The sequence below is a fragment of the Rissa tridactyla genome, chromosome 1 (genome assembly GCF_028500815.1).
Source record: "Rissa tridactyla isolate bRisTri1 chromosome 1, bRisTri1.patW.cur.20221130, whole genome shotgun sequence".
NCBI classification, from domain to species: Eukaryota; Metazoa; Chordata; class Aves; order Charadriiformes; family Laridae; genus Rissa; species Rissa tridactyla.
In genome coordinates this window covers 100,666,397-100,689,523 of record NC_071466.1, presented here as the reverse complement: position 1 = coordinate 100,689,523, position 23,127 = coordinate 100,666,397, and the positions used below count along the sequence as shown (strand labels likewise).

The following is a 23,127-nucleotide window of genomic DNA, read 5'->3' as shown; positions in this document are numbered from 1 at the left end:
TTTGATCTATGAATTTGCCCATGCCTAAGAGCCCTGTATCTCCGTCTTTTTTTTTTCGCAAAAACATCCAAAATTTTGTTAGAAAAGACAAAATGGCACCCAAAGGAGAGATGAGTAGATGCTAAGGTGAGATGAAATACACAGGGTTGGCCCTGGTTTTAATATATATCATTATCATATTTTGGTTAAAATACAAATAACTAAACAATCTGGTGGCTCTTGGAAATGATTATTCATGTTTGCGGATGATAGATCACTTTGCTATTTGGTCAGTGTGTGATTTGAAAGGCTTTTTCCCAAATACCTTCAGTGTAAGGTCAGTGAACAATGAAGTGTTGTCATAATAGTTCTGTTATAAACATCATAGGGAAAAAGATGTGGTAAAAAATCTAAAAACATCTGGTTGTGTTTTCTAGCCTACTGACCTGTGCCTACTTTCATTTCTAATTCAGGAATCATGGCTTGCATCTGCTGGAAAACTAAAATCCCCCCATCTTCAGAACATCTCATTTTACCCTTTGAAAAAAATGTGATTTTAGGCTGTTGAGACCATTCACAAGGGAAACAAGTAATAACAAAAAAAGGAAAACGAACAAACACCAACACAAGAGAATTCTTTTCTTTTCCTCCAAGCAAAATAATAACAATGATACAAGAGTTATTTTTTACAAGGCAATTTCTGTAAAAAACACATATGGTTTGTTGCCTCATGTCTGTTACATATTGCAGGAAAATAACACAAACTGGGGATCGAACAGTTTGGTCACACGCAGCCCCACTTGTACTTTCATGTTCAGGAGGTGTGCATATGTAGAAATAAGTGCCACAGCTCTCATCTTACCTCGCAGCCTCTTCAGTCTCTGCTCCCTCCTCCTCCTCCGCACGATCAGCAGCATCACAAAAAGCAGCAAGACCCCAACCAAGATACAGGAGATGGTCACCAGCATCTTTAGCCCTTCGTTGGTTGCCAGCCCTTCCTCACTTTGCACAACTGACTTAATGAGTGGAGGGATTGTACCTGGAAACAGTGTCATGATATTAGATGCCTATTAATGAAGACAAAAGATTGAGTTCTCAGGGAATATGGCATGTTATAAGCTTCAGCTGCATGCAGAACGTTAAGAAGGATTTGTCATGTTCAAGGTTGATGCTATGTCTGCATGTGTAATGGCCGTGCACGCAGAACCAGTCTCACTGGTAACAAGGTACTGACTGCAGAGACTCATAGGTTATCAGAAATCAAGAAGAGTTGCATTCATTGATTAAAGAAATGCCCATTATACAGTCAAATACTACAATTAATTTTAAGTCATAATATATCATTACAATGCTGTAAGAGATCTCAGAATTACTACCTATGTATACTACTCCTTAGTACGGGAAAATAGCGCTGCTGTGACATATTCATACTTTCTGCTGGGCTTTTCTTTATAAGGAGCATATTTGACAAAGTTCATTTTGTGCTACATACATCAGGTAAATCCTTCGCACAGAAACATTCTTATATCACGTCTTAGGGGTGCAGCAATGATACTGATCTGAAATTCAGACAGCCAACCTGATGCTACTTTGCTAAACAGTGTCTGACATTATACTCATCAGTAAAACAGGAGAGTAACACTGGATAGAAACAATCAGATTTTGAGAGTGAAATGAGGGAAATGAATCTACAGACTACTGGCATCAGCAGGCAGCTCACTTTTTCATTTTGGGACATATTTGCATTTTGAATATACCTGGCTTCCTGGTAATATATATAACTCGAACTTTTCAATTCTTTTTTTCTTTACTTCTAAAGGACGTGAAAAGAATGCAGCACTTTCTTTGGAAGGCTGTTTAGTCATGGAAGGCTTCTCACTCATTTCCTGATTACTATTAAACTGCTGAATGCAACCGCAAATGAGGCTATAAAATGCAGACTTGTTTGAAATGGGTACGAATACGCAAGTATCGTGAACTGTGATGACTTTCGATGGAAGCTATTAAATTTTAACCAGCTACTGAAACATAAAAGTGGCTACTTACTCGATAAAAGGATAGGAGGGAGAGAGAGAAAAACAGGCACGTCCTTTTTTACATTTTAATTGCTGCATTGAGTGATATAGTTATATTTCATTATGTACCATACAGTATCAGAAAAAAAAAAAGTGATATAATGCAGTACAATGTGAGTGCCATAACCACAGTGAAAATGTAGAATTTTAAGCCATGTTTTTTTCAGAAGAGCTATTTGAGTTGCATATAATAAGAAGAGTAGTTCCCTAAAGGGATGAAGACAAACAGAAAAGCTCCAACCATCCAAACTTATATCAGGTACTTCGGAAAAATTATTTTCTTACAATTGCATTTTGAATATTTTTCTACTGTTACATTGCAGTTCCTCCCCATAATTTTCGTTCTTTTTCTAATTTTCCATTTCTTGGAATAAACACACTGCAGGATTTTTTCATCTTGTCTTAAGTGAGATGCAGTTTTTGCACTACTCTAAAGGCTACGAAAATTATTAGATGAAGAAATGGAAAGAACTTCAAGCTCCTGAAGGTAATACTGCTAACTGTCTCTAAATCCTCCTAAACCCTCCTGAATACTAAAGGTCCAAATTTTCCTCTGAATTCAAGTCCCACAGACCGTTGGCTAAGGACTGCTGGGTTCAAGATTACCTAAAATTATATCTTGCTGTCCTTAATAGTTTGATGAAAATCAAATTAAGACCGGCCTTAATTTTAGTTAAACCTCAAGTATTTGGGTAAATGATTATCATTTTCCATATCTCTTCCAAGTAAAGTGTGAACTTTATAATGCTATCTACAGGCAGTACAAGCTTAATTAAAAAAGCATACTTCAAGTGTATATATCCTTCACATTATCCATTTGTGGATATTCAGCAATTGTATTAGAAATTACCAAAACCCAAACCTGCTATCCATTGAGAAAACACCATTTCTACATTTGTTGTCATGCTAGGTGTTGGCTAGGAATGGAAAAGTGAAAGCTTGTCTCAGAACAAAGTCCCAGACAAATTGAGAGGTGGGTTTGTTTTTGTTTCCAGGTCTTCACCATTGTCCTTTGTTAGCCTGCTTTTACTAGTGCTTCACAGAAGTTGTAATTTGACTGTCTCTGACCCCAGTTTCCCCTATGTTGCAGCCCTTTGAGTGTCTCCCATTCCACCTTGTGACTTTTGGACGAGACAGTGTTTTCCTGTGTCCTAACTGTTCTTCACTGTAGGAAGTTCCCTGGTGAGCTAGAATCAATTAGCATAGTTTAGAGCAGCTACCAAGCTGATCTGATTTAATGTCAAGGCTACTGAGTAGCTGATCTCTGAGTTGGAAAGTTCCTTTGCAGCGCTACACACTACAGCTGCACATTGCTAAAAATATCTCCTTAAGTATTATATCTCCTTAAGTATTGAGTGCAAATGTTCTGAAAAACAAGGGGCAGGAAGGTCATAAAATCTGTAAGCTGGAAATGGTTAGCTGAAATATCTCTGAACAGAAAGCAAAAAGTTGCACGTACATCTGTCATTAACCTTTTGACCTAATTCACCATGAAGAGATTGAAGGTAAAGGATACTTAGCCATGATATTTCTCAGGAGCTCTATCAGAGATAACAATCAGCTACTGCAGTCCAAACAGAATGTCTGAAAAACCACGTAACTCAAGGATTTCTACAAAGTTTACGAAGGCTTTATCTTAAGACTGCTAAAGCTCATAAGCTTGTTCTTAGCATTTGGTATCCTAGAACTTTCATACATGTATTATCTAATCTTCAAAGTACTACCCTTGTATCTGTTTTATCCTAAGGGCAGCTGTGACCCCTAGAAGCTGGAAGAAACTAATCTCACATCACAACACAAATCAATGGCAGAGGGTTATCACTGAAAAGTGGAGCTGGCAAGAAGTTTCCACTGCACTGGCATGCTTTCTGTAAATGAAAAATTCACTCTCTATGAAAGCAAAAATCTCTGCAATACAATGAAGTATTGACAGAAAATGTTGATTTCTAATCAGACACTATTTTCCAACTCTGAAGTGCCTTAAGTCTACGCAGCTTACTGAGGAACAAATGAATGGGGAGCTGGGACTCTGTGGGGACAACTTTTGTTTAAAAAGTACTGAAATGGTTCTTCTATGAAGACTATCTTATTTTTAAATACTGATAATAATAATAATTATTATTAATAAGAATCATTATTATTTTAACATTTTAGTTCTCCAGCAAATGTAACAAATTCAGAAAATTTGAAAACTGAAATTTGCTTTTCCATCCATGTTTTCCTCTCCTAACCTTGCAGTCAGTATTTGAGATCATGCTGCCTCTCTAAGGCACAATATAGTCCTGGCAAAACATGCCTGACAAACAAAACCATCAATGCCATAAACGAGAAATTTTCCAGCTGGCCATAACCAGTGGCCCAGGAAATTTAATACTACAAATATTTTTACTGTTTCATTTTCTCACTTTTAAAGATGCTATACAGCAACACACAAAATCAAATGGTGTGCAGGTCACAGTATGTGAAACCAAGGTAAGTATCATCACCTAACCAAAAAGCAGAGTCTGAAAACATTTCAAATCAGTTCATTGTAAGAATATGTTTGATTTCACTGCTATCAGTGGGAATTTAAGACTCTGGACCTGCATTTTCATATAATCTCATTTTACAGTATGGCTTAAGGCTGTTTGCCCTAGTCATATATATGTAAAAATAACTGTGGATGTAAGAAAAAGATCACTGAAAGTTGGATGCTGCCTGCATAAAGAGACTCGAAAGAGAACAGGATAGGCTAAGTAAAGTGGAAATAAATTAAGTCATAATGCTTGAAACAGTAATTATTGAGAACATCTGTACTGCTCAGTAAAACAGGTCTGAAGTCTACCTGGCAAGACCTGGCAGCATTTGTATAACTACTGCTTCAATCTTGGGTTCCTGTAGGCCTCCAAACTGCTAAGACAAAACCTTTCTCTTAATTTTTTAGACTGTCTAAAATAACATGAGGACTGCGTGACAGCTTACGAAAATGATGTTGTCTCAGAAAAACATGAGGGGATGTTGTATTTGCAAAAGGGTGAGCCATGAGGGTATATGACGTTAATTACCTGCAAGAACTGATGAGTACCTAGGGCAAAGACTGGGATAGCATTAGAGGATGTGTAAGATGCTGAGGTTTAAACCCTGCCTGATTCATGTCCCACACTTCTGACTGGGAATGGTCCCTATTGCTTGCTCTTCCCTCAGCCATACATGGGTATCGTCCTGAAGAGTGGTAGTTTGTGTGGGACAAAACTGTGGCAGGGAGATGTGTTACCAACACAGAGTTATGAACAATCAGCAATTGGGTGCTGTTGCTGGACAATTAGCAGTTCTTGTTTGAACTTGCTCACTAGTCCACTTGCTTCATTTAACAGTACAGATATTGCCAAGTGGTTGCACAATACAGCACAATATCCCTGGCTCCACAACAACATTTTGCATGTCTCCAGAAAAGCTCTGGCAATTCACATTAGAGCAATTCAAGAGAGTGCCATCTGGAGCCATCTGTACTGCCACTTTGGCAGAAATACAGCCATTTCCCACTATAGAGCCAGCAGAGGCACAACACATGTGCCACCATCACTTTCAATAAACATGCCAGGGACAGGAGCTGGAGTGACTGACAAATTGGCATGTTTGTTCTTGCCCTCTTCTTCTGGCCTTTGCACGGTAGGCAGTAACCCCTGGCAGAAGGGCAGGATGCAACAACTCCTTCATCCCCTGTGCCCTGCTGCTGGGCATGACAGGGCCATCTGTCACGGACAGTAGTTTCGCTCTCCCCTGTCTGTAAATAGGGATAACAGCATTGCCATTGCTTTGCCCTTGGAGGACACTGTCCCGAGGCTTTCCCAGAAGACAAGCTAGTTAGCTGGTCCGTTGTGTCATATAATGGGTTTTGAGCTGTGTCACAAGGACATTGCATGGAATAGCAATGAGGACAGTTCGTACTGTGAATAGCTGCAGGAACCAATTGTATGGGAGACAAAAATTTCATGGAAGAGATGCATGAAATATGAGCAAGTGCTTCTGTGACCACTGGAACTAATGACACCTAGTGTCCTATGGTTACGTGTCTCATGGTTGATTGACTCTGGTGCCAGAGCTTTTTCTCAGTGAGGACAAATAAACATTTTTTCTTTTCTGCCTGGCAGCCTTTTGTCATGAAATCAGTAGGCATTTTATGTCTTTGAGACTGTTACCCCTCTGTCAGCATGGCTAGCAGACTCAAAAAGGATTTTATAGGTGAAAAAAAGAAAGACAAGCAAAAAAATCACGTAAGAAATTAGAGTAGAAACAGTATCTCAACATGTAAATAAAAAGATATACTTACTGCCATCATAATTAAGTGTTGCGAATTTGGCTTGTTTCTCTGCACAGCCAGCACTGTTGCACACTCTCATTTGCAGTTCATACCAGGTTGCCTCCTGGAGGTCATACAGTATGTAGGACTTTGACAGGGATGTCCGCTGAGCGGTTGTCCAGACTGTTGTCCCAAATGGCCGGTACTCCAGGGTGAAGGAGGTGATGGGGCAGCCACCATCATTCCAGCCTATCAGGTTCAGTCTCACTCTTGTGGTGTTGATACTAGCAAAGAGTTCTTGTTCCTTTGAAAACTGTGGTTCTAGAAGCAATGAAGCAATTTCAAGTGAAATGCTTAAGTATTACTGACAGAGGACTCTTGAAAATATAAAATTAAGAGAATAATTTCTAGGACAATCCTAACTTCATCTTAAACTCAATGTCTATATAGTCAACATTTTCCCCTCGCTTTCTTAAATGTTTTTTTTTCGCACTTTGTGCCAGACTCACAAACTTAGATTTTCAAATCCATATGCGAAAAAATTTCCATACATGTCTGCATGGACCTGACTTGCCGGTTTGCATGGACTGACATGAGTTGACTTGTAAATCTAGTGCAGATGCTTCATATCAGTAAATGCCCCTGCTCACTGCTATGCAAAAAAGGGTTCAGAACACCATGTAGAAATACTATAGAAGACAAATACACTTGAATATTGTCCACTGGTGCTCTAGTCTTCTTCTAATCTTCTTTTGAAGTGTAACTGAACAAAATTTTGTTTGAGAGTATGGAGACTTTCATTTACAGAAAATGACAATTTTGAAGAACTTGCAAGTAAAAATCAATTTTTAAAAAATATTAACATGTTGTTATTGCACATGATATATTTGAAAATAATATATACTTTGAAATTTGTATCCAACAAAGTTAAGATGTTTCCACTCAGAAAGGGGATGACATTTCTATTTACTTGTCCTACATTGGGATAAAATATTGGTTTCTGTTGATATATACATTAAAGTTTATTTGACAGTAATACAGGAGTAATGACAGTAAAAAGGGCACCTTAGAATTGAAATAATGACAGTAGGTGGACAAGACAGGTCTTTAACAAATGTAACATATTAAATGATACTGTAGTGCACTTAAAAGTATTATTGCTATTTGCTTAGCAGAAACAAAGTATTTTTACTATTTTAAGTTACACCTAATGTGATGAAAATTATCTATAATGTGCTTTTTTATTCTACATAATAAAGGATAACTTATCAAAGGAGAGTCTTTTTGCCATTCTTATGCCTTGACATGATGTACCGAAATATACTCTCTTCTCTAAATTCTACATAAACCTAAAAGAAACTGGTGATTCCAGCTGTGTATTATGAACTATTTCAACTGTCTCTGTTAATAGCTTTGGACAGAGATGCTTCTGGAGCTGTCACATGAGTAAGAATGATCTCAGCATTCTAAATCACACGGTACCTGGTTTAGCCTGTAAACCTAACACAGGTAGTTTCCAGGCATGTGTATCAAGTCCCAGAGAAAATAAAAAGATTGGGAGATCTGCTTTCTCACGAACCATTTGGATTTTATCTGAAGCGTGTGTAAACCCTACCTTTCATGCAAAGAAAACTAGAACACCCAACTTCTATTTCTCTAAATGTCCCTTTCTTGAAGGTCAGCAGATTATTTGTTCTCCCTGACTACTGATAATCTCAGCATATACACAGCTGATCTGCAGTCTCCCCTGCACTTCAGCAAGTCATACCAATCACACCTGCTGCATATCAGATTTTCCCTATGCCACTGAGAGTCAAATTAAATGTCCACCTTGCTGTGATGCTTAGGAGATTTGCAACACCACAGGTATGATGAATAGCATAAAGAAGGGCAGATGTATCAATCACAGTAAACCATCTCTATTATGAAACTGCTACCAAATCAGAACATTTCTTACAACTGGTGAAGAGATGCAAGATGAGGTGATCTTTAGAGCATTATGTGAAGCTACTCCACTTTGTTGATTTTGGGGTAAAACTCTTCTGAAGTGCCTCTTTGAGAGGATCTTTAATTTGCTCATAATCCTGACACATACTTGCAACGTGGAATTACCCTCAGCAACCAGGACAATGGGACCCATTTCTGAGTTAGCTAAGAATTCCACAAATTTTTGCTGTTTTGCCTTGCAGAGCTTTATGCAAACTTTTCCTTTATTTTTGACATTTTTGACACTTCAAAGGACGCTACTTGAATGGCTCCTGCAATACCAGCTTGGAGCAGATATGAGTCATTGGGTCCATTTCCTCTACCCATAAATATACTCCCCATCTTTCTTCAACATTGCAGACAAACAAAAACCTGAATTTTTACAAGAGGCAAAGCAATTTCCTAATGGCAATAGCAGTAGTTGGAATTGATATAGCCTATGATAGTGGAGACATCCTCTTCCCAAATATTTACCAACCCATCTTAGAAAAAAATTATTTGGGAAATAAGGAAAGAACATCAGCCAGTATGTGCTTCAAGTTCTGCAGCAGCAGCCTCTTCTGCTGCAGCGTGGACACAATTGGAAATATTTTCAAAGCCAACGATATTAAAATATCCAAATCTGTCTTCTCATCAAACCAAGATCTACAGCAGGATGCAACAGCTTTAGCTGAGCTAAGGGGATGGAAATCAACATACCTTTTCCAAGCGTTTTAGCCTCAATGATCTCGCTGATGCGTCCTGGCCCCACTCCATTCTGAGCAGTTAGAGTAAACTTGTACCAAGTGCCACATTTCAGTGTTTCTAAACGGTAGGACCTCTCACTAGGGCTAATGGGAAAACTACCCCACTGCTCACTGTTATCTTCCGAGTATTGCAAAATATAACCTGGAGGAAAAGCACAGATGGCAATGATAAGCCTGACACAAACCACAAATTTTGCAGGTAATATAACAAGTCATTTTAAAAACCTAATAAAACTAGAAAAATCCCATACACAGGAAGACATACAGCTCTCCCCTGACTAAAAGATACCAGGCAATTCATTTTGCCTACCCTTACAACTGCTTAAATACCATTTTTATGATCACTTCAAATGGAAAAGAAAGGGACAGACATATCTGAATACCCTTCAATCAGCAACAAAGACCAGATGATGAACCTGCACCCTCAAAAATGAATGGGTAGAGATTACATGTCTGGAAAATCAGAGAGATTAACTGTCATAACAGCTGAGGGTACGCTGGAAGAAAGTGATTAAATCTGTGATTAAACGACCACAAAGAGAAACTGCAATTTACTGAAAGCTGTTATCACTGTGGTAGTGCACATTAAGCACTGACAGCAATACAGAATGCTTTGTTTTTCTTTTTTGTAGCCATTCATAATTATATACTTATGCTATCAACATATGATAATTTAGTAAGAAGTTGCAATTAACCTGAATTATATTACCTCGTATAGAACTGCCACCATTGTCTCCAGGTATCCAGGAAAGAGTGATAGAGGAAGATGTAGTTTTGGATACAGTGAGTCTTGGCTGGTCTGGTGGAACTAGATAGGAAATGGTTAAAAATAGAAAATAAGATTTAAATAATTAGATATGATCTTAATCCCTTCTAACAGTCATTTATCAAATAACTGTTTTGAGTTGCAAAAAATGCAAATGATTTCTGTCAAAGTGTCTGTTTAACTGATATCCTTGGTTAAGACAAGAGCAGACAAGCTCTCATTTTTTATATTTAATTTTCCACACAATTTTGTCTTTCAGTTTTTAACCCTTGCTTTTCTCTGATTTTTTTTGTATCTGTCCTGTCAGACCTAAATGGCATATAAGCTACCCAGTAATTATTTTTCATTGTTTTTCATTATTTTTCATTTCTGTTTTAGGGAGAAGCTGACTTTTTAGTGGCAGGAACAGATGTCCACTTGCAAATGGTGTCCCACTCATGCATGTGTTTACACTCTATTATGGCAAAAGAAAAACAAAACCCACAAACTTTTGGTGCATACCAAGAGTTTCTGCAAGTGTAACTGAATGCTAACTAGGTAGCAGAGGTAGATCTGTGACCAGAGGCACACCGCCTTTCACTGAGGCTATTGGCATAAAGAAGACACAACTCTATCAGCAAAGGCTGAACAAACCTGGAAACACTTCAGTTCTGCTGCTCCCCATAAAGATTATGGCTATGTCTAAGCGTGGGACATAAGAACCTCATGGTTCCCAGCACCAGCTCCTGACAGAGCACAGGAATAAGACAGAGGTCTCATGTCCCATCCTCTGCCCAGTGTCAAGTTTCCTTCAGAGGAAAATCCATCATAAAAGGGCAGGGAAGGAGCCATGCTATATCCCAACAAGTTGCCCAAGGTAGGGACAACTGGGATTGGGAATCAAGACAGGGAATTAGGACTGGAAATGGGACCGGGAACTGGGACAGTTTAGGCTCAGCCTAAGTGACCCCAAATTGCACCAGTGTATGGTGGCTGAGTTTCCAGAGCTCAATGCCCAGGGGCAGAACGTGGCAAAGTAGACAAATCACCTTGACAAATCTATTATGAGTCTATAGTATAAAAGGTGTCTGCTGAGCCAATATGATCAAATCCTAGTTATAGCCTGGAGAGCTTATCTTTGAATTCTGCCTGAACCATTTATCTAGTCCTGTTTTACAAGTGAGGTAACCAGAACCATGGCACAAAAATAGTAAGGCCGTGGAGGATAGTGTTTGCTAAAATAGAGATGAATGGCAGGTAAAATTCCAAATAACTAGTCAAATTAGTATTAGAGTCCCAAAGGGTAAATATTTACTAACACTTCACCCACGTGCTTGGCATCTGCACTTCTACGTTCAGAAATTGAAAGGCAGAGAAAGGGAAGATCCTGTTTCAAATCCTTTGCACTGATCTGGACGTGTGTAGCAGCACTGTGACTGGCTTGTCTTATGGATTATTTTCCGAAGAAGTGTTACTAGAGGTTACTCCAAGTTCCTCAGAAATGTAGATAAAATTTAGCTTTGCTGCCCCAAGAGCAAGGAGGGAGGCATGGACAGTGTCCATCATGGGAACAGATCTGAGCAGCAGTGGCAAAACTGGGATGGAAAGCCAGGAAGGAGAGACACCAGGGTAGTGACAGCTCCTCTGGTCACTGCCACTGAAAGAGTGGGAAGGGGGTCGTGGTGTTGGTGACCGCGGCTGGCAGGAGCTGCCCCTTCCCTGCATTAGTTACTGCTCGACAGACAGCATCCCGTAAGCAAGGCAGGGCAGAAGTCACAAATGCGCTGTTGTGTCCAGCAGTCGGCTGCCAGAGGACGTTGCCCGCTTTGCCTATGTTTAAGGGGTAGCTCTACCTGCAGAGTGAAACTGCAGGAAAAGCTCCCCGCTGCAGTTCATGTTCAAGTCATCACATTGCAAAAGAATGAGTGCTGATGTGAAGTGGAGGCTGCTGGTTTACAGCTACAGACTGGTTCAAAGAGAATTTGATTTTACTGCCCTCACAGAGCTAAACAGTGCTGAAGAAAACAAACAAAAAAAGACAGGTTATATTCGAAAGGAAAAACCCCTACGTGAGATGGATTTGTTCCATTATTCTGACTGACTTGGCTGAATCCATGGAGAGAGACTGCACACAGTACACTGTGAAAGGTTTATTGTATAACCTTTCGTCACGGCTTCACCCTATGGGGGTCCCACATATTAAACACCAGTCTTTCTCTGTCCCCCAGGGAAGTAATATTGATTTGCTTTGAGTTACTGCGGTTCAATAACAGCAATGATATGCAGTTACGAAAGTACTTAGTGAAATACAAATATGAGGTTTCCATTTGGTAGTGTTTTTTCTCCCTAATTCCTGTTGTGGTCATGCTTCAAACACTGCAGAAGAGCATCTCTATGCTCTGTTGGATTGTATGTAACTTGATATATGCTACAGCATTTGTTTCAAGGCTTAGGGGAATGTTTTATGCAGAGTTGCGTTGCGGTTGAAACAATCTCTTTCTGTGTTCTCATGTGTTTGCACTAGAAATTTAGATTGCATTTCGAGGGACAGGAGAGTGCCTGGCCGCAGCATGGCCCATATTCACAACTCAGTTATTTGCCTCCCTCTGGTACAAAAATTTGCAGCCATTTGAAGCACTCTTAGGATCTGCTTCAGTGTAAGTGAGCAAGAAAATCTCCTGCATAGTGCATTCTGGGTATGTGAATACATACACTCTACTTCACATTACTCTTAATGTGTATTCCTATATCGTCATTGCTTTTATACATATTAACACCATAATGGATACATTATATACATTTCAACATGCATATAAAAAGTAGCTGGTAAGATACACTAGTTGAAGGTCTAATGACGTTTCATTTTAAATGCTTCCTCATATTCACCATCAATAAAATTCTGCGCTTGCATAATGAAATTTTTGTCCGAGGTCTCAGTACAGAGGCAAATTTCTGTTGATAGCTTTTCTGAAGCTAAAGTAAAGGCCTTCAGCTCTTTATGAATTTTGCAATATTTAAATGATACATGTAATATTTGTAAGGAGAAGGCAGAAGTTGATATTTTCTGTGTGAAGAAATAGAAAATAACTGAATGCAAACACTCAGTTGCCAATCCTACAAAAGCTTACATAGAGACTTAACTGCCAGTGTGTGACTTGTTCCACAAAAAGCAAATCATTTGCTGCAACATAAAATGTTGATGGCTGAGTCATAATGACCAGCATGATATTTTATTTATTAATTTGGAAGAATGAAGTTTATATTAATACACATTAATACCAATATTTTACATAGACCTGCAAACAGAGATACCTATGTATTAACAGCACATAGCAGTTAATAGATGTGATAACAATTATGAGATAGGTCCAACAGTCTTACCTTGCACCTGCAAATTCAAAATTATTTCATCTGATCCCCAGTTGTTACTGGCCACACAACTGTAGTATCCGGAGTCCTCTGCTTTCACAGTACGGATGACAAAGCTGCCGTTGCTAAAGATGCTTCGTCGCCCATCAATCATCACTAGACTGGGTGTCCCGTTACTACCTCACAGGAAACAAAGTGCATACATTAAAGAAGTTACAATCAAAATTACACGGAATTGGATTTTTTTTTGAAGCAACTAAGCATGGAAAGAAAGAAAAAGGGAGGGGGTGTCCTCTTTAATAAAGACAGCAAAGGAATATTTTCTGTTGGGAAACACCTGCCGTTTGCTTAAAGAACACACATATCTTGGCCTAAATTTGAGTGAAAATGGAAATTCATTCCTTCCTTAACTATCTGCTATTTCATAAAAATGACAAAATAAGAGTAAAAGGCAGTTCCTGGCTACAAAGTCCATCTTTATGAAATAATAGCAATTTGTATCAATGCACAAGATGGATTCACAGCACTGCAGTATCACTGCTTACAGTGCTTGGATGAAAAATATTGTCCGTGTGTGTTTCCAGGTGCCTCTGTCAAACTGTGAAACTGAAGATCAAAACAGAATAACGGAAAACAAGATCCGTGCAAAACATGTACACTGCACTCCACAGCATGATTCAATGCATCAGACGTTTTGCTTTGTCAGACTTAAACTATTCTGTGCGCCTGAAGTTAAAACAGAAAAGACTCTTAGGTTTTACATTTTGAATGTTTACCTTTATGCCGTCTTCTTAACTTTTCCTCCCTTTTGATACCTTCTAATCATCACAGCCAATTAGTTTTAGTTAAAGGAATTTCTGAACTCCTCATCTACTGTGAGTGTCTGCAGTCCCTGCAAACAGTCCTTCTCTCTCCTGACACGGTCAACCAGGATCACCCGCATCGCAACCCTCAGGATTTTAAGGAAATGGGCTTTATTTGAGCTATACATTTAGTTGCTGGTTACCTATCCTTCATCCATTTGACTGTCGGAGCTGGGTCTCCCACAGCTTTGCAAGGGAGGACAATGTCCTTCATCCAGGGAGTTGTCACTGTGCCACTGAATGTCAAAATCCTGGCAGGAGCTGAGCAAGAGAAAGCAATAAAGACTGAAATGAGGTGTTCATTCATACAGCCCTTGGAAGGGAAACACAGACATCCAGAATTAAATGTGGAAAACCAAACCACTATGTTTCAAGCTGTGTTTTTAGGAAACTAATTCCTTTTAACTCATAATATCAGCTATTTATTCAAGCATAAGTATTATAGTTTTAGTATCTGGAAGACAAGTAACTAAAAGAGATGAGGCAGAGGACTGGAAGTGTCCTTGTGGAGAAAAAGAGCAAAACCAGTTATTGATCATCTACTGATCTTTATATATTTCATGGTAAAAATTACGGATGAAAAGTGTGTCAAAGGGATGTTTCTCTTCAGACTTCCAGCAGGAAGTGTCCACAGTAGACGAGCATCTTACAAAAGCTAAATTATCGGGTGCATCACTGTTACAACAGCTATGGTATTAAGCAAAATAAACCTTCATGTATGAACATGTTAGTACATTGCAAAGAGTCTATCTGAAGCCCACAAACATGAAAAAACTCTTAAGTCAGTTTAATTTGTGTCAGCTCTCATATCACCTAAATATATCAACAAAAATGTCACTCCTGTAGTTTCAGTTTATAATATACAGGAACACTAGAGTTGCATTAGAGCTCCATTCTATGTTATTACTGAAAAATGACCCTTGATAGAAATAGACCTCTTGTTGGCCTCTAAATATAGTTTTCGAAGGCACATACTGAATACAGATATACGAAATACTGTATTTTTAATCCTGGTCTACTTCAGTCGTGCACGCTGATCAGAATTTATACTTAATAATCCATTTTGCACCAATTACAACAACATGAAAATGAGAGCCAGCATCAAATATAATTGTGACAGTTCATCTAAAAAAAAAAATCATGCATAAAAGAACAGCCCTTGAAGAGTTACGGGAAATTACTTGAGTAGGCTGCAGTAGGAATAGAGATATCCATAAAAGAAAAGACTTCATAGATTATATGATCAGTTTGGACTGTGTTGCCTATTTCTCTTCAAGTGTTGCTGAAGACTAAGCTTCTCCAGAGATTTTTCTCTGGTCAAAATTTTAACTGAAAACACAAGAGGTATCTGTTTAAAGATTTAGGGTAATGGACACAGTCAAGGGTAGGTAATGGGACAAAATTACTTTCCTAACAGCCAAGCATGGACATATCCCGTCCTGGCTAAACAGCAGCTGAAGACCCCTGGCTCCCTCCTTCTGGCAGCTCTGACGGTTAGCCCTGGCAGAAGGGGTGCTGCAGTGTGTGATGCAGAGACACTGGTCAGTCAGTAAGTCTCATGATACAGCCTAGTTTTCCACCGTGGCACTCCTAAGGCCATATCTTCTAGAAAAGTTTTACACAGGCCTATACTGCCACAAGCCATGGGCTAATTAACCAAGTTAACTGAAACAGAAAAATGCTGTCTATCCACAGACATGGTGTGAAATGCTGACTCCACTGAAGTTAGTGTTAGAAGGTTCATTTGTCTCCAGTGATGCCAGGTTTTCGTTGCAGGAGATGCCTAAAGGTACTCATGCCATCTTTAAAAAGCAGCAGGAGATGCTGTCAGCTGTGAATATCTAGAAAACACATCTGTAAGCATCTGGACTGCTCCTATTAGCTGCAGTGCATTCTCAGCAATGGTGATTAGAAACTTGAATTCCTGTTCCATGCAAAATTCCCCCTGTAACATGAAGCCTGAAAGCTCATTTAAAATGAACTATTAATCCCTCTCTCCCCGGCTTTCCCACCTCTCCAGTGTTTCTCAAAATATCCAGCTATTTCCAGTTGCTGCCAGTTACTTTAGGACAAAGCATATGCAATGCAGGAATCCTGTTGAAGCTTTCAGCATGACATGGCACTACCGTTAGAAAACTTTCTGTGATATTCCTTTATTTTTAATAGTTATTTCAACAGTGAATTCTTCCTTAAGTCATAGGTTGGATATCAGATCTCCAAAGCACATCATTTGTGTTGTAGCTCCTGGTTTTCAATACCCTGTGTCCCCCATTTTGTAGCGATGTGTGTAAGTAACACAAACATCAGAGAAGCCTAAGCCAGCAGTAAGATCACAGACCATAACCCAGAAGTGCACATTACAAAAGCATACCACGCTATTTTTGTGAAAGTACACACAGCTTTCTATAAATTGTTTTATTCCTTTCATGTACTGGGTGTGTTTAAAAGACATGGTAAAGCAGCATGAAAATTCTTAGCTCCAATTTTCTTTATAGCTTAACTCCTAATAATGTTCTGAGACTGTTAACGGGTACACAAACAAAAGAAAACTAGAAGTAAAATAAGTGTCTAGTGAAATTCACATGAAAGCAATAGGTTTGAAAGACTAGCAGACATTCATGAGGTTAAAATACCTTGAATCTCACAGACTTCTCCCTTTTGACCCAAGGGAGCTTTACCCAGCATGTGGGCAATTCAGCTGCGGGGCTTACCACTTTGTTATTGAAGCTACCCAAATGCTCACCAACTACTCACCAGCCTTACATAAAATGGCATGGCCCTGGATTTGGACTGTGGATTGGATCTGTTCCTATTTTTTGCAAATTACCCAACCATTATCTAAAGATAAAGAGGTGCCTTCACAGAACAGTGCACTCTCTTACACAAAGGCGGCTTTCTGCGTGATTGTTTGTTTAAATTATGTATCCTATTACCTACACTTGCCATCATAGAATAAGAAACAAGCAGATATTCTTTGCAAGAGTCTGTAACACGCTTTTCTTTTTCTCTAGAGGACACAACCAAATTTTAAAGGCAAACTGTATACAGAAGCCGAACAAGAGCTATAACGGTTCACTGCAGCCCAGCTTAACCCAAATACAAGAGCCATCAGTGAATACCCTGGGTGAGGAGTTTCTTTCCTTTACTTTCTCACAGAAGAATATCCTGTGTATTCCAGTAAGAAGAACGATTAAAGAAACAGACCAATGGTGCGTGTGTGTACTATCATGCGAGCCCCATATGTTTAAAACCGTTAAACACACAAAGCAACATAGGCTAGGAGGCAAATCTGTTCAACATTAATGCTCAGGTAGTCTACAAGTACAGGGGAAACTCAACATTAAAGTGAGAGTTCTCCCCAGAGGATCACATTGCCATGGGTCTAGATCTGTTATGGTCATGTTGCTGGCAAATGCCATTCTCCATCAGTCATGGTTAGGAAAAAAGAGGAACAAGGTGTATGCAAGGTTTTCTGTCTTAAATATATTTGGTAGGCTAAACTCACAACTTTCAAGACAGCAATGAAGTGTAATTTGAGGGGGGGGCGGGCATAGTCTGCTTGTGTGGAGACTGAACTTTCATTGCCGTGATTATTTTCTGTTTGTTGGGGGTTTTTTCTTATTTTTGTCAGTTAATTAGAGAGAGTAACAATCTGTTCTGAGAAACAGAGACACTAGTGAAAGAAATGTTAACTTGAATTAAGCTTTCATTTAAATTGGAACATACATTTCACATCAAACACCTATCTAGACATTCTCATTGTTCTCAAAGGGGTTCTTAAAGGGGTTGTAATTAAGTTGACATAATTCAATGCAGAGTTAACTCTCATTAGCTATCATGATGGTATCATTACTTGGACAGTTACTGTGGAATAAGTGGGGAAAAAAAGGAAGCAAACAACTTCAAAATAATGGCCCGTAGGATGTTCTTCCACTGGGAACTTGTGGCAAAATCAGGCTATAACTGCTTCTAACCCTGTGATGTGTTACTTGCTTCAGATGTACTGGGTGGTGAGAAAGGTCTTCAAGGCTATTTGCTCTGCGCATTCTTCTTCATTGTGCGTCCGCTGCCCTTATCACTGATTACTGCTTTCTCCCAGCTCTCTAAAATGCCCAGTGATGCATTCATACAGGCAACCTTGTACATGATACAATAATTTCTAACCTGGCTATATTCAAAGCTCATAAAATGGATATCTATTCCTAGTGTGCATTTCAACCTCCATAAGTGGATTATTCATCACTTTTCAGTTCTAAGTGCATGTAGGAGAGGCTTGTCCTGAGCATCATCCAATGCAGACTTTATATTGGAGTATCACTACTAGCTCTAATATTGACTGGATGCATTCTACCATCCTTCAAAATAAAGTCTCGTTCACACTGACTTGTCTATATTGAAGCAATTAATTATTTTTCCTTAAAGTCCCCTTGTCTTTTCTTACAAGCTATTTTTAAGTTCACTTACTTGTCATCATGTATCACGTTAAATAAGATCCGGGGGAGCAGAATTAATTCCAGTTTCTGGTAAGGTTGTTCAGTTAAAGTACATGTGGGTCAATTTGTAACTTCTCTATTTTTTGGCAAACCAAGAGCAATCACATACTACATTTCCTCATAACTAGGCATTATGAATCTTGGTACCTGCAAACCCTGAGTTTTTCTGTGTTCACCTTGTCTGAACACTTCCCTCTTTTTTAAATGCATAGGAGAAAGAGAGCTTCTAGTCCATTAGGTGCAGGGGTCCCTGCACACTCCTGTGTTTGCCTTCGTCCTCAATCTATTGGTATTGCACCACGCTGTTGTCGAATTGGTTTTGCACTTATTCAAGCATCTGTTTTTGTGCCTTTTTTTGTTTCCTTTTTTTCTTTTCATCATTACACGCAGGTAACAGCCGGCCTAAAAGGAGGCACACACTGAAACCTTTGCCCTGTTTCCCTGGGGTGTTAAAATCTTCCTTCACAGATGTCCTTTACAGCCTTCATCCACCTTCTAAGATCTCAACTCTGGTCTTACCAATGTTCATAATACAGTATGCAGTTATCCTACGAGAAATTAAAAAATGGAAAAGCTCCATATTTTTCAGATCCTTCAGACTTTTCATAGCCTTTCAGCCATGCTTCAGGTCACTCCTTCAACACTGTGTAGCTACTAAAAGAAAAGTTCTGAAAGACTCTACAAAAAATGCTAGAAAGAAGCAGAAAGTAAAGGTGACTCTTCTTTGTTGACAGAAAAAAAAACCCTGTAAACAATGGTATGGGGAGTAAGCATTTCCCTGCTTGTTCCAATTTAGGCTTCTTTACCTTGCTAGACCCTCCCCACATTTACACTGTTAAATATTCCATTGTGATCCACGTTAGTAATATAGTAGTTACTACAGGTTTCTCACAAAAGTGTTGAAAAATATCCATCTCATATGATAAAAAATTTAGCCTAGAGAAGGGACAAAAAAAAGACATGCAAGTTCCCGTCACAAGCCTGAGGAACCCTCTTTGCAACTTCTATGTATTAGGAAGCTATGTCATGTGTTGAAATAGTACCTTCCAAACACCATCACTGCCATCCATGACAATAGCTCTGATAGTTAATCTGCCATCATAAAACTCATTTTCTACCACCTAGGTAGGTAGGAACAGCAAGCTTCCCTATGGTGACGGTATATGCTCTTCCATGCAGAAAGTGCTTTCATTTTGGTGGGATTTGGCTGAAGTTCTGCACAGCTTTTTTAGAAAGTATGTAATTGAAAAGCCCTAGATACTTTATTTTACATTACTACATCATTAGCCACATGACTGAAGTATTAGCAGGCTTGTAAAACTGTGAAGCCATTTAATTGCATCTACCCTTGCAACTCTAGAGTCCTGTGCAATACACTGCTCATATTGGCACATTCTGTGATGTTACCAGTTTGAGTGGAAAAACAAAAAAAAACAGCCTGAAGACCCCGTGTAGAGATTAAGTACTGATGGGACTCTTCTCACCTTGCTGTCTAAAATGTTAGGTCTCTATTTCCAAGCTAAGGTGCTCTAGTGTTGAAAGCATCACGTCTCACTACAGGTAAGGCAGAATTCCTGGGGCCCAAGTGATATCTTTTAATAGAACAACTAATACAACTGGGAAAAAATATGTAGGACTTGAGGCACATTATCCCTTCTTCATAACTGAAATAGAAGCAGCAAACTTCAAAGCTAATGCAAGTTGAGAACAATTGTTCAGAGTTTAGATATGTTAATCAGACCACTTTATACAGAAGACAGTACTTGTGGAGTACACAAGAGATATTAGTAAGGAGGAGAACGATAAAGAAGTTATCTTGTATGGCAAGAAAAAAAAAGAGACATATTCAGAAGGGGAGTGCGATCATCTGCAAAACCTCTGTACCCAACAAAAGAAGATAAAAATTGCTCCAAAAAGCAATTTATTTCCTTCTAAGGTAGGTGGGATGAATTACCCCCTAGAGGAGCACGTCATTCTCTCTCTGCTGACTACAGCAAAAGCTTGGGCAATTAGCTGAGAGTTGTCACCTAACTTTTGGAGAGAACTGAAGTTACTCCTGACAAATCCCACTCTCAGTAAGCAATGAGGCATAAAGAAGCCACGTGACAATTATAACAGTAATTAGCATTGTAAAGTTCTGGATTGCTTTAAAAAGCACTGTCACCATACCTTTTGCTAGCGGTTCCACAGTGATAATCTCACTGCTGTTGCCTCTTCCTGCAGCAGTCACTGCTACCACCCAGACGCTGTACTGGCGATTCCGGCTCAGGTTGGGGATTCTGTAGGAAAATGAGTCGGGAGAGGCTTCAAACTCGCTGATTACCTGTGGTGGGAGAGACAAATGTTTCCAGACTAAAATAAACCGTATTTGGAGAAAATCTACTAAGCTGAGTGCTACAAAGACTTATTTCAGGGTACTTTGCATGAGTATCAATTGCTTCAAACAGATGGCAAATGGCAATAAACAGAGCAGACACAATAACTTGTTGCAATCAATTTCTATTCAGTGAATTTGGGCCTATATTTTGTTTACAAATTGTTTTTATCCAGTTTAGGACTTTTATGTGTCTGTTTATTTTTACAGGGTTGGAAAAGTAATTCGAGTGAACATACTTGACAAATTTTTACCACCAATAGTTCTGACAAACCAATTTTGTTTTATGCAAAACTTTCCCAACAGAGGATTCAGTCCTGCGTCTGCTGGGAAATCTGGAGTTTACTACTCGAGATATGTCTTTGTTCACCTAGAATCCCTGTGCTGGTGTTCCTTATCCCTGGGTTTGGTGACTTATTCCTTCAGTGAATCGAGAAATAAAACTGTATTCTGTAACAGACTGTTCAAACTTCCCCCAAGTCTAGTTTTGTTTAATCATAAAATTACTTCCGTTCAAAGATTCCCAGCAGAAGGTCATCTCAGCTATTTAACTGCATTAGCAGGAAAGGACAAGCGCTGGAAGAAATGTCAGTCCAGGCTACTCTTGCACTGCCACTCAAGTGCCTCAGACGTGGGCTGCAGCAAAGCCAACCGGCTGCTCAGCAGTACTTGCTTGTCGGTGAGATGTTCTGGAGTCTGCTTGAAGTAACCTGTGCGAGGAAAGGCGCGGTGGAATATATAGATTCCTCCAGGGGACGTGGGCTTTGTGCACCACAGCACATCCTCCACAGGAAGCTCTACTCCTTGGTAGAGGAGATGGGAAACCTCGTCAGCCCTGAACAGTATTACAATGCTTAGCGTAGCCAGTTTTATTTCCAACACAGGCTTTGTGATTCTAGTACGTAAAAACAGCTGGGTAATGAACCATGAGAACGAATAATAAAGGCTCATGTCCCTGTGCAATACTGAGCATAGCAATGGCTAACTAACACTTGGTTAAAAATAATTAGAACATTAATGACATAGAAAAGAAGATTTTACTAGGAATCAGCATTAAAAATAATGCATCAGTGTAATCTCAACTTGATTCAGGATGACAGAAGGTGTGCAAGGAATCTCTTTGATATACAAATATCTGCTGGTAGTAAGGGCCAATTTCATCTGATTAGCATTTCAAAAGGTAGGTTGACCTGAAAGCATTAGAATATATACTCCTTCAAAGTGAATTGCAAATAAATAAGGATGTTTATGAGGTATCATTAAATGTCTCTCCAGTGTGAACTGGTAGCCAGTTTCAGCTACTGAATAGGTCACTGCATTTCTCTGTTCTTGAGCTGGCATCTCCTATAGTCAGGAGAAGAGGGGAGTTCATTTCATCTCACTTTTGAAACCTAGAGTGAAGACATCTGAACGTAAGCCAGTCACCATGAGTCCCTTCAGAGACCACGCAAAGAAAAGGCAACTTCTAAGGCGAGGTTCTTCTGGCCTATTTGAGACACATATATTGCAGTGGGATGAATCATGCCCTTGACATACCTGTTTCCCCACCAAATGTAGAAATGTCAATAGCTGTCAGTGCTGAATACATCTGAAGTTAATGTGCTTGTTAACTAAAATACTTAACTCCCTGGCTTTTATACATACGTGTGCCTCTATTTGCTTGTACAAGGAATACATCCTGTTTCCTCTATGGAGACTAACTTTGCTGGGGATACTGGTTTGCTCCAGCTAACAGTTAACCAGGCTCAACACAAACCCAAATAGGGACCTTGCCACACTTTCTAGCCAATCTCATTGCTCCTGTCAAAATGCCAAATGCGTTTGTCCCATTTAGCAGGCGTTTGCCTGGGTTTCCACTTCTGATATGAAGAGGCCAATGCGGGCAGACACTTCTATTATTATGTGAAATATTACAGCAGGTTTTGAGAGCCATCTGTCTTGACATTTACACAAGAATATTGGACAAATGCCCATGGCTTGACAGGGCTGGATCTTTGTGAGGTCATACATAAAAATTAATGTATTGATCATGGCACAGGAGGCTGAATTTCAATATTCATGAGGCAGCATTTTCTAGGGTTAATTTGAAAGTCAAACAGTATAGGCTGTCTCTGACACTTAGGCTTCACTCATTAATGCAGCTTTCTAGCACAAGCTACTTCTGAACCAAGTATTAACATGGGATGTAGATACAATATTCAGGAACAGCTAACCATTA

General features: G+C 39.3%; 1 protein-coding gene across 2 annotated transcripts in view; it reads right to left on the bottom strand.

Annotated features, from left to right (window-relative positions):
- DSCAM (DS cell adhesion molecule) overlaps positions 1-23,127 on the bottom strand; it is a 390,238-nt gene that overhangs the window by 40,323 nt on the left and 326,788 nt on the right. For both annotated transcript variants that reach the window (XM_054212353.1, XM_054212345.1), the window contains exons 20-26: positions 20,705-20,858; positions 14,186-14,303; positions 13,192-13,355; positions 9,775-9,873; positions 9,019-9,207; positions 6,364-6,654; positions 842-1,018 (exon numbers count right to left, since the gene is read on the bottom strand). In XM_054212353.1, the coding sequence (XP_054068328.1) occupies positions 842-1,018; positions 6,364-6,654; positions 9,019-9,207; positions 9,775-9,873; positions 13,192-13,355; positions 14,186-14,303; positions 20,705-20,858 (1,192 nt within the window). The remainder of the gene's footprint in view (positions 1-841; positions 1,019-6,363; positions 6,655-9,018; positions 9,208-9,774; positions 9,874-13,191; positions 13,356-14,185; positions 14,304-20,704; positions 20,859-23,127) is intronic.